This window comes from Hibiscus syriacus, unplaced genomic scaffold, assembly GCF_006381635.1.
Source record: "Hibiscus syriacus cultivar Baekdansim isolate YM2019G1 unplaced genomic scaffold, ASM638163v2 tig00110597_pilon, whole genome shotgun sequence".
Lineage (NCBI taxonomy): Eukaryota > Viridiplantae > Streptophyta > Magnoliopsida > Malvales > Malvaceae > Hibiscus > Hibiscus syriacus.
The window spans coordinates 5,660,684-5,673,643 of record NW_024062795.1 but is presented as its reverse complement, the minus strand read 5'-3'; the positions used below and the strand labels follow the sequence as shown (position 1 = coordinate 5,673,643).

The following is a 12,960-nucleotide window of genomic DNA, read 5'->3' as shown; positions in this document are numbered from 1 at the left end:
AATCGAGTTAAGTACAAATCCTCAAAGTACTCTCTCATTCAGGGTCAATTCAGACTATTTTATCTCTCAAGGGCATTTTCGTAATTTCTTAACCAAATAATTTCAATATTAGCACTTAACGAAAATAATTATAATTTAGAGATCCCATGATCAATTGCTTTCCCGAACATTCTTTGATTTTGAAATGATTCCTTCACAAACTCTCATAGGATTAAAACCGGTTATCCATAATTTCCAAATAAAACTAACATTTCTTATGCACATCAGTAGTTATATCGGATCAATATGTCTTTTCAGAGTTATTAACCAACTTCCAGGGGCAATTCTTATCATTTTCCAACATAAGGGTAATTTCATAATTTTACCATATCGGAGTATTCTCATAATTTTTCATCCAAGTATCTTTAACATTTAACCCTTGATAATATAAAATATAAGTTACAAATCCAGAGTTGATTTCTTTATCACCAATCACAAACTTGTAATTTAATTCTAACAATTATCAATCTCTTATCTTAGTCATTCGATCCGTATTCAGTTACAGAATTTCTACCACATTCATATCGAGTGAATAAATTATTCAACTCCACAAAAGTGACCAACATTATCTTATTCATGCATTTACCAATATCAATATGTTCCATAAAGCATAAAGAGGTAGTAAAGTATTACCTCGATTTCCGTGCAATACCGATCGACCATAAAAATTCCATTCGAATGCCTTTGATCTTCAATTCAACTTCAAATAATTCCTCAGATACATATCAACATAAATTATATCAGAAACGGAGCTTAATTGCGATAAACGGATCAAATCGGGTGATAAATCAGTAAAAGACGGCTTACCGGGTTCGAATTTGGCGAAACGGACTTCGGATTCGGATTCAGGACGTCGAAAGCATAAAATGTGACTTTTCGGAAATTTGGAATTTTCGGTCAAAATCAAAGTCAACGGGGTTTGACCGGATATTTCAAGGCCTTCGGGTTCTAATTTCGAAAAACGGACAGCGGAATCGGATTTGGAACGTCGAAAAATGTCAGGATAGGTATACTCGGTCGAAGTCAAAGGTCGTTTAATGCCCGGTCAAAGCCAGTCAAAGTTTTGGTCAACAGTGGTCAACGACGGTCGACGGTCAACGGGTCAACGAGTCGAGTCAATGGGTCGGGTCGGGTAAACAGGTTGGGTCGGGTTGTGATCGGTCAAACCGGTCAACTATGCACCAAAACCGGTCAAACCGGTCATTTTTTTCTTCCCCACGCGCAGTGGCGGCGCGTGGGGGTGCGTGAATAGTGCTAAAATCCCGAAAAAATTTCTAAAAATTATTTTGAGCGATTTCGAGATACTTACAAAGCTCGGTTCACAATTTTGAACGGCGGAGAGCTCGATTTCAACATATCATAAACTTTGACCGCTTCACCTCCTCACGCGCCACCATCGACGGAGACCAAGGATGACACCGGCAAACTCGGAACGATGCAACGAACACGATGGTGCGGGAGGTGTCGTAAACAGATGACCCGATCGTCGTGAATCTATGAAAAACCAACTAAAACCGAGTTATTACCGACGATACTTCCGACTGAAATTCACGACGAACGGCGATGATTCACGACGAAAGGTTTGAGGGGTTTTGTTCCTCGATTGACAACGAACACGATGGTGGTTTCGGCTCGTCGTTTGGAGGTCGGACGACGAGTAGATCGGAGTTGGAAGTTGGGTTGTTGGAGAAGGGAAATCTGGAAAATATGAAACCTGCGCACGGGGAGGAGCTTATAATTCATCATATATAAGAAATGGTTAAATCATGGGTTTAGCCACTGAATTTCTTGCACTTTATAAAACGGTCTGCCAACTTTAAAACTTTACAATTTAATCCCCAATATTTCTTTCAAAATATCAATTAAATCCGCCACTTTATAATTTCTTAATTTTAGCCCCTAAATTGGGGTGTTACACAAATTCTGTCCCAACTAACTCTGGCTCCCACAGTAAGAATATCAGAGCCTTTCCAGAAGTATCTCGAGCAAATCTGTTCGATTTTATTGATGACAGATTGAGGTAGAATAAGCTGCCTACACCAGTAATTAGCCACACTAAAAAGGATCGTTTTTATCAGCTCAAGTCTGCATGCATAACTTAACTTCAACCTGGACCATTGATGGAGTTTGAGTTTAACCTTGTCAATGAGAGGCTGGCAACCTTGTCGATGAGGACCGTTTTTATGACACATATTATTGTAAGTCATAAATCGTTCAGATTTTAAGAAACATGACATTTTTTATGACACACATTTTTTGCAAGTCATAAATTAGCGTGTGTCATCGTAAAGATATATTTTCTTATAGTGAAAATTATGATACATGTAAATTAAGTTATAACATTAATTAAATTATAAAGTACAATCTAGTTTAACTTAAAAGTTTTTATTCTCAGTGATGTAATAAAGTCTTTAGCTGGGTGCCTGGCATTTGTATTTTAAGTTGGAGCTCTCATGTTTCTTTTTAATAATTCGGGGTGATTATAAGATAATATTTGTTCAAAATAATTTTTAATCATTAATAACATACACCCTACAAACGCAGCTGCTCGAACCCATGACCCATAGAGAAAATAACATTCCCTTTAACTACAGATACCACTTGACAAGGTTTGATTGCCATGCATAGTAAAAAGTTATATATATGTTATGTTATGATTAATTAGATGATAATTTATTTCATTATTTTATTAAAGATGATGCATTATTAAGAGATTTAATGTGATGATTGATATTAAATTTTTTTTATTATCTATGATAATTAAATTGATGATGTCTTAAAAATTAGGTGACTTAATTATAATGATTTTTTATGGCAGAATTGTAATAGCTCAAAATTTTGAGTGACTATTTGATATTTTACCCTAAGTTTTTTATACATGATATCCACGTTAGAAATAATATATTTTCAAAAAAAAAATTACATATCACTATTTTAAATGCTATGCCCAATGAAATTAATATCGTTTTACTTTGATATTGAATAGTAATTTTCAATTGTTAAGCTGAATTTATCTCGTTTCATTTGATCTAAACACCAATGGTATAATTTAATTATATATCTTTAATAATATTTTATGTATATAAAAATTAAAATAATTTATTTAACATACAAAAGATAAAAAAAGTACTCCACTAGTATATCTATTTGAATGTCATGTGACATGTTTGAATGATCTTAAACCCTAATATCAAACTCTAAGGTTTCATTAAAAATGAACTCATTGAGTAGCCTCAATAATAAAAGAGAATGACATTCTTCTTAAATGAATCGAGTTCAAGCAGATAAACCATTAATCATAATATATAAAATATGAACTCGTTATTTTAAATTTATAATCCAAACCTCAAAGTCTAAACCCATGAATCATGAACCCAAAACTATAATATTGAAAACCCTAACTCTCAATTTAATTTTCAAACCTCCAACTCTAAGTAAAACAAATAACAAAAACATAATTCTACTTGTAATTTTTTTTCACTATCAAATTATCAATGTTTAAAACATTTAATTTCACCTAGAAATAAAATTCCTGAAGGTTTGAAGTATTCCACAGACATGCAAATAGTAGAGAGACAAAACATAGGTCCACGACTCTGCTGGTTTCAACGGTAGGTTTTGTGTTGTTGGGGAGATGTCCACGTAAGATCTTAGGTTTTGTTGTTTTCCGGAAGAAAGAATACACATTGTGCATGGGTCAATGACTTTTTGAAAACAGATGCACATTATTAAGACTGGAGATGACAGCAAAATTCTAACTCAAAAGAAAACAGCGTACACTTGAAGCAGGGACGGAATTAAAAGTTCATTGAAATGATTAAAATAAGATTATAAAATGAAACTGAATTATCATAAGACTAACATTAATAAGTTTGAAATCAATGAAGCCTAATGCTGCCATTTATTAGAGATAGAATAGGGTGTTTATATATATAACATGGGTTAGAATCCACTTACATAGTGTAAATTTTTTTGTTTTGTATCTTTTTATAATCGTTCAATGAGAGAAAATAAAAATGAGAAAACTTAGGGTATGTTTGGTTTTAGAAAATATAGATTATTTTTAATTTTATTTTCTTAGAAAATAAAAACGTTGAAGAAAATATGTTTGATTGTAAAATTAAAAAGTAATTTTTGAAAAATAAAAATAAGTGAACATGGTGCATGCTCCGTACTAGAGGATGAATTATGGGGAGCGTCTGAAGGACTCACGAGTACATGGGAAATGTGAGCGAAAAAGATTAGAATTGAGCTTGATAACATGACTGTGTAGAGGAACCTGAAAAAAAGCTACTTCAGTAATAAAATCAACACTACGCTACCATATTATAAATTGTTGTGTAAGTTTGTGAACTGTCATGTAAACGTCGTGACAATTAACATTTGATTTCGTTCTTTAGTGTTAGATTAATTTTTTCAGTGTAAGAAATGTTTCAGTGTAAGAAATTTTATTCACTATTTAAAGCACATAATTAATTATGATAATTAGATTACCAAATTTATTTTTTATAATTTAATACAAAAATATATTCAAAAGTTTAATTAAATTAATAACTTGTGGTTGTTAAATATATTAATAATAATTTTTCATCATTTAAGGCTCATAATTAATTATGATTATTAAAATAATAAATTTAATTATGATCATTAGATTAAAAAATTTTCTTTCTATATACAGTAGAAACTCTTTAAATTAATACTTGGTAAATTAATAAACTCTCTAAAATAATAAATTTGTCCGGTCTCGACTTGGGCCAATGTAAAAAATTGAAAAACTCGATAAAATAATAAGATAATAATTTTCCATAAAATCCCTTTATAATTTTTGGTCCCAAGAAAATCATAAATTAATAATTCATAGAAACTGAAAAAAATATATTACACTCTATTGAAATATGATTCAATAGTTGTATGTTTTTCCTTTAAAGTTCAAGTCTATTTGGAGCTCATCTCTAACTTTTCTTATTGCATCCAATAGCTCAGGTGTTGTATTTTTGTATTGTATCATAAAGTTGTGAAGAGTGTTCGGCGCCATAAGTGCTTCCTTTCGCGTAACAGGCTCCAAAGACACCGTATCATCTTCGCAGTCATCCTCTGCATTGTTCTCAATGATAGTACCCACAATATCTTCTAAACTCTGAACCTCCGGACATGCTTCATTTTCACCTGGGTAGTTCATTAGATTATCGATATCCATCTTATTACGATAGCCACATTGATTGATCATAGTCTCGAGGTCTTGAGTTGCTTCATCAAAAGTGGATTTATCCAAATTTCTTGCAACGTCACTAGCTGAACGAATTTTACAGTGTCGGAAGCAATTCGCTATTGTTTCTTTTCGAACATCTATCGTCCAAGCTGGGATTTCCAAATTGATAGCAGCAAGGACATTTATCTTCCCTGGATCAGATTGTCCCACCTCATAACCTTCCAATATTTTGCGGTAAAACCTTCTACGGTAATGCATCTTGAAAGCTCTTATTATCCCAACATCGCAAGGTTGAATCTTTGATGTCATGTTGGGTGGCAAGAAGAACAACTCAACGTTTCTTAGCCCTTCAATATTTCTTGGATGTGCTGGACAATTATCCACCACAAGTAGAACTCTTGTACCATGCATCATTTGGTCAAATGAACGAACATATTCATCAAAAAGCACACTAGTCATCCATGTTTTTTTGTTAGCTCGATACTGACAATCCAAGCTATTCATGTTGACATTCTTGAAGCAACGAGGCTTTGCATATTTCCCAATAATCCATAGAGGGATTTTTTCAGAGCCATCTTCATTGCAACAAATAACTACCGTCAGCCTTTCTTTATCTTGTTATCTTCCTTCAAGTTGTTTTGTTGCCAGTGAATGATCAGCTTGTAGCCTATAAAACAACCCAGTTTCATCCATATTGAAAACATCTTTCATAGGGAACTGGTCAATTTTCTCCCGAATCAATACCAATTTCTGCTCCATGTATTGTACATCAACAGACCCACTCTCGCCAAAACGACGAAATGACTTTATGCCATGTCGGTGCTTGAATTTCCCAAGCCATCCTATAGAGAAGTTAAAATCTGAATCATCATGAGGGTACACGAGTTTCATTGTATCTCTTGCCTTTTGCAAAATTAATTCTCCTGTGATATTCACACGTTCTTGATGCTGGAGAAACCACTCATAAACAACCTTCTCCATGTCAGGATATTTTGCTGGTTTGTGTCTTTTGATCTCTGCTCTTCCCTTTTCTATTTCAGCAGAGAGATAGTCATCTGACCGCTTAAGTGTGTTTGATATTGTTCCTTGACTAACTTTCAACTGAAATTTTCCCTCAAGCCATCTCTGCAAGTCTTTTTGTGTGCTTATAGGTTTATCTCTCTTGTACTCACACAACTCCTTACGTATTTGATCTGACATAGTTGATTTTGCAACACCTTTTAGATGAGAAGCCATCTTGTGAGATATGGTTTGAATACTCTAACACATTCATGTAATTTATATATGCCAAACTTGCTTAAGAATACATTGAACACACTGTTCCTCTTGTTTACATTTACTGTACTTCAAAAGTCATTATTGATTTCCAATGCATATGAACACAGTACATAGTTACTAATTTACGTTGAGTCCCAAGATTCGCTGCAATGTAATTCTAAGAGGCATAGACTAATTTGCCTTTTTGTTTGGTATGTATAGTATAATTACTTAAAAACTCTTTAAATTAATAATTATTAATTTATCGATAAGTTAATAACTCTCTAAATTAATAAATTTCTCTGGTCCTGACATTATTAATTTATAGAGTTTTAACTGTATATACATTGTAATAAATAAATCGTTTATATTTTTATACCCATTATAATAATTTTAAATTATTAATTCTTTTATTAAAATTATTAATGTTAAATTATTCATTTATTGGTTATTAATTTTATTATATTTACATTAGGTTATATAAAATAATTTTAAAATATCAATAAGTGTAAACTATTATTAAAGATGTAGAAGGTGAAGAGATAAGAGAAGATTTTTGTTTAAAAATTTCACTAAAATTTTAAAAACTAGGGAGAGAAAATATAATGTTTTTATTTATAAAATTTCACTTAAATTTAAAAAATTAGGGAGAGGAGAGAAGATGAAAGGTTTTCATTTTTATAATTACACTCATATTTTAAAACTATGGAGAGAAGAAAGAAGAGGGAATATATTTTATCTTAAATCCGATCAGATTCGAATATAATAAATATATAAACGAGTAAACTAATAATTTATACTGGGTTGGGTTAGGTCGGTATTTTTCACCTTAAACCCGACCCTACCCCGCCTGAAGTTATCTATTATATAACTCATTCTGCGTCCCCCATACCAAAAATTTTAGAAAAATCGAACCAAAAATGACAATTTAATACGAAGCAGGCGGACTTTGATCCAACTTGATCCAATAGGGGTCGTTTTTTTGTTGTTGAAAATTTGGGTATCAGGCATGTCATATAAGAGATAGCTTTGGGGTGGGACATGAACAAGTTTAAGGTGAAAAATTATCGACCTGATCAAATCCGATATAAATTATTAGTTTATCCTTTTATATATATATTTGAATCGGGTCGGATTTAAGGTAAAATATATTATTTTAACTATTTAAAATATAATAAATAACTATAAATATATTATTTTAACTATTTAAAATATAATAAATAACTATAAATATATTATTTTAACTATTTTAAAATATTAATATATTTGAATTGGGTCGGACAGGGTTGGGTATAAATAATATATTTTTGGGTTGAGGTCGAGGATGCAAAAAAACTGACTTGCCCTACCCCGTTCCTATCCCTAGTAATAGATCAAGGTTCGAGCTGTTTTATTGTTACTTTTATTTTTATATAGCCTTCATTATAGTATCAGATAAATAACAAATGTTGTAAATATTATATTAAGAACTAGTGTTGGCGAAGTGGTAGAAGTTACTTAATCCACTTTGGAAACTCAAGTTTAACTTTCTCTGGTAGCTTCTTGATTCAGTTTATTTTCCTTCTGGTGACATGAATTATGACCAATTTAATAGATCACGTAAGGAATCAAGATTAAATATGTAATTATATCAATTTTATTAATCAACTATTCCATTAAATGTAAACGACAAGTGACTTGATTGAATGTGTTTAAATAGTTGAGCGACTTGATTGATAAAATTTTAAAAATGGTTGTCAGAATGAAAATGGTCAATAATTATGTGGTCAATGTATAGTTTACCAAAAAAAGTGTATAGAAAATAATATAATTAATATTTTATTTTATTTTTTTACTTTTTAGATTTTTAACTAATTTACAATTATACGTATGGTTTTTTAGAATTTTAAATTTGGGTAAAGTATAGTAATGGTCACTGAACATTTTTAAAGCTTGCATTTAGGTCCCTCAACTTTTAAAACTTACAATACAGTCCCCAACATTTAATCCATTTGCAATATGGTCCCGCACTTATGAAAAATAGGGTAAATTATATAAATGGTCACTGAACTTTTCAGGCACTTGAATTTAGGTCCCCTAACTTTTAAAACTTACAAAACATTCCTCAATTTCATTCTAAACCCCAAATTCCAAAGTAATTCAATTTCATTCTAAACCCTAAATTCCAAAATAATTCAATTACATTCTAAAACCCAAATTCTAAAATATTTCAATTTAAGGAGGAATATACTAGATTATCTTTAAGAACGTGATAACGTTTTGATTTTTTTACTTTTGTGAAGAAAAAAATACACTCCCTCCTTGTAAATGTAAATTTAGTGACCTTCAATAATTTAAATATAAAAAATGATTATGGAAGAAATTGAATAAAAAAACACAATCTCTCAATGAAAAAATTAAGAATCAAAATCCCCAGTTGACATCCTTATAATTTTTATTTATTTCAATTATAATTTAGTTTTTTAATAGTTCGATGTGATTATAAGATATTATTTATTCAATTTTTTTAATTTATTAATAATATAGATATACCCTACAAACACAATTGTTTGAATTTAAAACTTTTAAAGAAAATAACATTTTTTACCTATGAAATCACTTAATGAGTTATAATATAATTTTGTTAAGTGTATTAGAAAATTAAAAAATAGATCGTGCTAGAACTAAAAGAATACATGACCATGAAATAGAAAGTTTACGTACGTTACAAAAACATGGCACAAACCTCATCTCTTTTGAGTTGATTGTTATCATCAACTTAGGGTATATTATATTAAATTATTGATTTTTTTATTTTATTTTTGAAGTAGTCAACTTCAGTGTTTATTTTTTATTGTGTTTTTTATGATTTTATTAAATAATTTTTCTACAAAACAAATTCGATGTAATAAGTAAATAAATATTTAATTATCATGGTAATATTTATATTTTATTTATAATAGAAATAATATAAAAATAAAATATATTTATACATCATTACTATAATTAACATAACTCATATATAAATTTTTGACTCTGCTATTTATGTAGTCTTAATATTTATATGAAAGATATAAAATATATTAACTCGTATGATTAGATATAAAAACATACACAAATAATCAGAAATATATTTATTTTTAAATAAATGAATTATTATCATATATTCTTACTATTGAAAAAATTTCATGTCTTTAAATTAAAATTAGAAAATTATCATATGCTTTTAAATATAAAAAGTAAATTAATTAATAATTTAGTGACATTGGCGTCGTTTATAAAAAAGACAGAAATTGAAGTATTTTAGAATTTGGGTTTTAGAATGTAATTGAATTATTTTGGAATTTAGGGTTTAGAATGAAATTGAATTACTTTGGAATTTGTGGTTTAGAATGAAATTGAGGATTGTTTTGTAAGTTTTAAAAGTTGGGGGACCTAAATTCAAGTACCTAAAAAGTCCAGTGATCATTTATATAATTTACCCTAATTTTCATAGGTGCGGGGACCATATTACAAACGGATTAAATGTTGGGGGACTGTATTGCAAGTTTTAAAAGTTGAGGGACCTAAACGCAAGCTTCAGAAATATTCAATGACCATTACTATACTTTACCTTTTAAATTTTTATAAACTAAATTAATAATGCTCGTCATTAGGGGGTGCTCGTCGAGTGTGACAAATTCATCTTAATATAATAATAATAATTAAAAAAAACAAAACCTATTAAAAAATCTCCTTACGAAAATGGTCTCTACATATTTTATCCATTTATTTATGCATAGTGTTAATTGTAATTAGAGTATTGATGTTATGAGTAGCGAAATTGGTTAAGGAATGTGTTAATTAGGAAATCAATATAATGGTTAAAAATGTCAACCTAATAAAAAGTCTACACATGTGATTGTCATGTCATGGTGCCAACCCAACAAATATCATACGTATGATATGATGCAATTAATAATTAAGTGTATATAAATCAAAACTAATAATAAAGCGAAGAATTGCCAAGTGTTCTGGTTTACTAGCAATATGCATGCATGGCTGAACGTTGAAGGTTGATCAACCTGCCCAACGGGTAATTACCAAGAAAAATCGGGATTTTTCATAAATAAATATTTCCACCTAACACATTAAAATAAATTATAATCAATACATGGTTTAGGTATGTGTCGAAAGTTATATAAAGCAGGTCCAGAGAGGAACAAATCGCACCGCAACCAGCAACACAGACGACAAATTAAAGCTTTTAAGTGTTAAACTTGTTCAAATGGGCAGCCTTGCATCATTGAATGAACTAGAAAACGGTTTTAGCAATAATGTTAACCCCCTAGATCCTGAGGAATTCAGGAGGCAAGGCCACATGATCATTGATTTTCTAGCTGATTATTATCAGAACATCGACAAGTACCCGGTTCTGAGTCAGGTCGAACCGGGATACCTCCCGAAACGGTTGCCGACAACGGCACCGTATGTCGCCGAGCCGGTGGAGGCGATCCTTCAAGATGTGCAGCAACATATTATCCCCGGAATAACTCATTGGCAAAGTCCGAACTATTTTGCGTATTTTCCTTCGAGTGGTAGCGTGGCGGGGTTCCTCGGTGAAATGCTTAGCACGGGTTTCAATGTGGTCGGATTCAACTGGATATCGTCACCGGCTGCGACCGAGCTGGAATCCATTGTCATGGATTGGCTTGGACAAATGCTTGATCTTCCTCGTGAGTTCCTTTTCTCCGGGAACGGAGGGGGCGTTTTGCAAGGAACAACTTGTGAGGCCATTTTATGTACGGTAACAGCCGCGAGAGATCGGATGTTTCTCAAAGTTGGGAGGGAGAACATCGGGAAATTGGTCGTCTATGCTTCCGATCAAACACATAGTGCTCTAGCAAAGGCAGCTAAAATCGCCGGTATTGACCCTAAAAATTTCAGAGCCATCAGGACAAGAAGATCAGCTGCATTCGGTCTGTCACCTGAATCATTACGACATGCAATAAGCACAGACGTGAAAGCTGGACTTATCCCGCTATATCTCTGTGCCACGATCGGGACAACATCGACCACCGCTGTTGATCCGTTGATTCCGCTATGCGATGTGGCAAAAGAATACGGTATGTGGGTTCATGTGGATGCTGCATACGCAGGAAGTGCCTGTATTTGTCCCGAGTTTCGGCATTTTATCGATGGCGTCGAAGGAGCAGACTCTTTCAGTCTCAACGCACATAAATGGTTCTTCACCACATTGGACTGCTGTTGCATGTGGGTGAAGGATCCAAGCAGTCTCATAAAATCGCTTTCCACCAACCCAGAGTATCTCCGGAACAAAGCTACCGATTCGAAACAAGTGGTGGACTACAAAGACTGGCAGATAACTCTCAGCCGAAGGTTCCGAGCCATGAAGCTCTGGCTTGTGATGAGAAGCTATGGTGTGGCCAACCTCAGAAACTTCCTCAGAAGTCACGTTAAAATGGCGAAACGCTTCGAAGAGCTCGTAATCACAGACGATAGGTTTGAAATCATCGTCCCCAGGTATTTCGCTATGGTGTGTTTTAGGATTTCGCCATCGGCATTACAGTTTCGTGATAACGAAGACAACAACGCGCGTACGAACGAATTTAACAAGAAATTATTAGAGACGATCAACGCGGCGGGACACATATACGTTACTCATGCACAGGTCGATGAAATTTACATGATAAGATTTGCCATTGGGGCCAGTCTTACGGAGGATAAACATGTTATCATGGCTTGGAAGGTGATACAAGAGACAGTGGATGCCATGCTCAACAATGTATGATTTTCGGTCATCTTCCTCGTATTGTGTTCCAGCGTACTACATTAACTAAGACCCTGTGTTTTCTACAACAAGATCGGTTTGTTTATTGTATGATGAAATAATTAATGTCTGGTTCTGGTTTGTGTAAGCGCGTTTAATATGCCAAGCCGATGCCTTTCATGTTGATATATCAAGTGAACGCTTTTACTATACATATAATTTAAATTGTTTTTAAAATATACTTTCGAAAAGTTTATTTTTGATAAAAGTGTTCAGTAGCATCATTAACATGTGGTGTTGTATACTTATATATATATATATATATATATTCTTTAATATTATAATATATAAAATAGAGTTAAAATCTAATTACATAGTGTAAAATTAAAAAGTTTTACACTTTTTTAGGATCGTTAGATGAGATAAAATCAAAGGTCAAGATTAACTTATTGTTTTTTTCCGGTTAATATCTTATTATTTACTATTGTTAATTTCAACATTTGATTTTCTCTCATCCAATGATCCTAAAAAGGTGTAATACTTTTTAGTTTTATGCTATGTAATTAGATCCTAGCCCTATAAAATATATCAACTTATTTTACAAAAAATATATCAACTTAAATTATGATAAAAAATAAAAATATATAATTATTGTATGTATTCTATAAAAAATTTAAAATAATTTTTCTCTAAAAAATTATTGATA

At 31.8% G+C, this 12,960-nt stretch overlaps 1 protein-coding gene and 1 pseudogene across 1 annotated transcript; one reads left to right on the top strand and one right to left on the bottom strand.

Annotated features, from left to right (window-relative positions):
• Positions 1 to 4,917: 4,917 nt before the first annotated feature.
• LOC120134443 lies at positions 4,918 to 6,484 on the bottom strand (annotated as a pseudogene).
• A 4,240-nt stretch (positions 6,485 to 10,724) lies between these two features.
• On the top strand, positions 10,725 to 12,420 carry LOC120134113 (tyrosine decarboxylase-like). The gene has a single exon (XM_039150586.1). It carries the CDS (start codon positions 10,752 to 10,754, stop codon positions 12,273 to 12,275), a length of 1,524 nt encoding a protein of 507 aa, XP_039006517.1. The 5' UTR covers positions 10,725 to 10,751; the 3' UTR covers positions 12,276 to 12,420.
• The last annotated feature ends 540 nt before the right edge of the window (positions 12,421 to 12,960 follow it).

Bases quoted from the DNA above. Each gene is read 5' to 3' on its own strand.
- LOC120134113 (XM_039150586.1), top strand. From the start codon at position 10,752: ATGGGCAGCCTTGCATCATTGAATGAACTAGAAAACGGTTTTAGCAAT.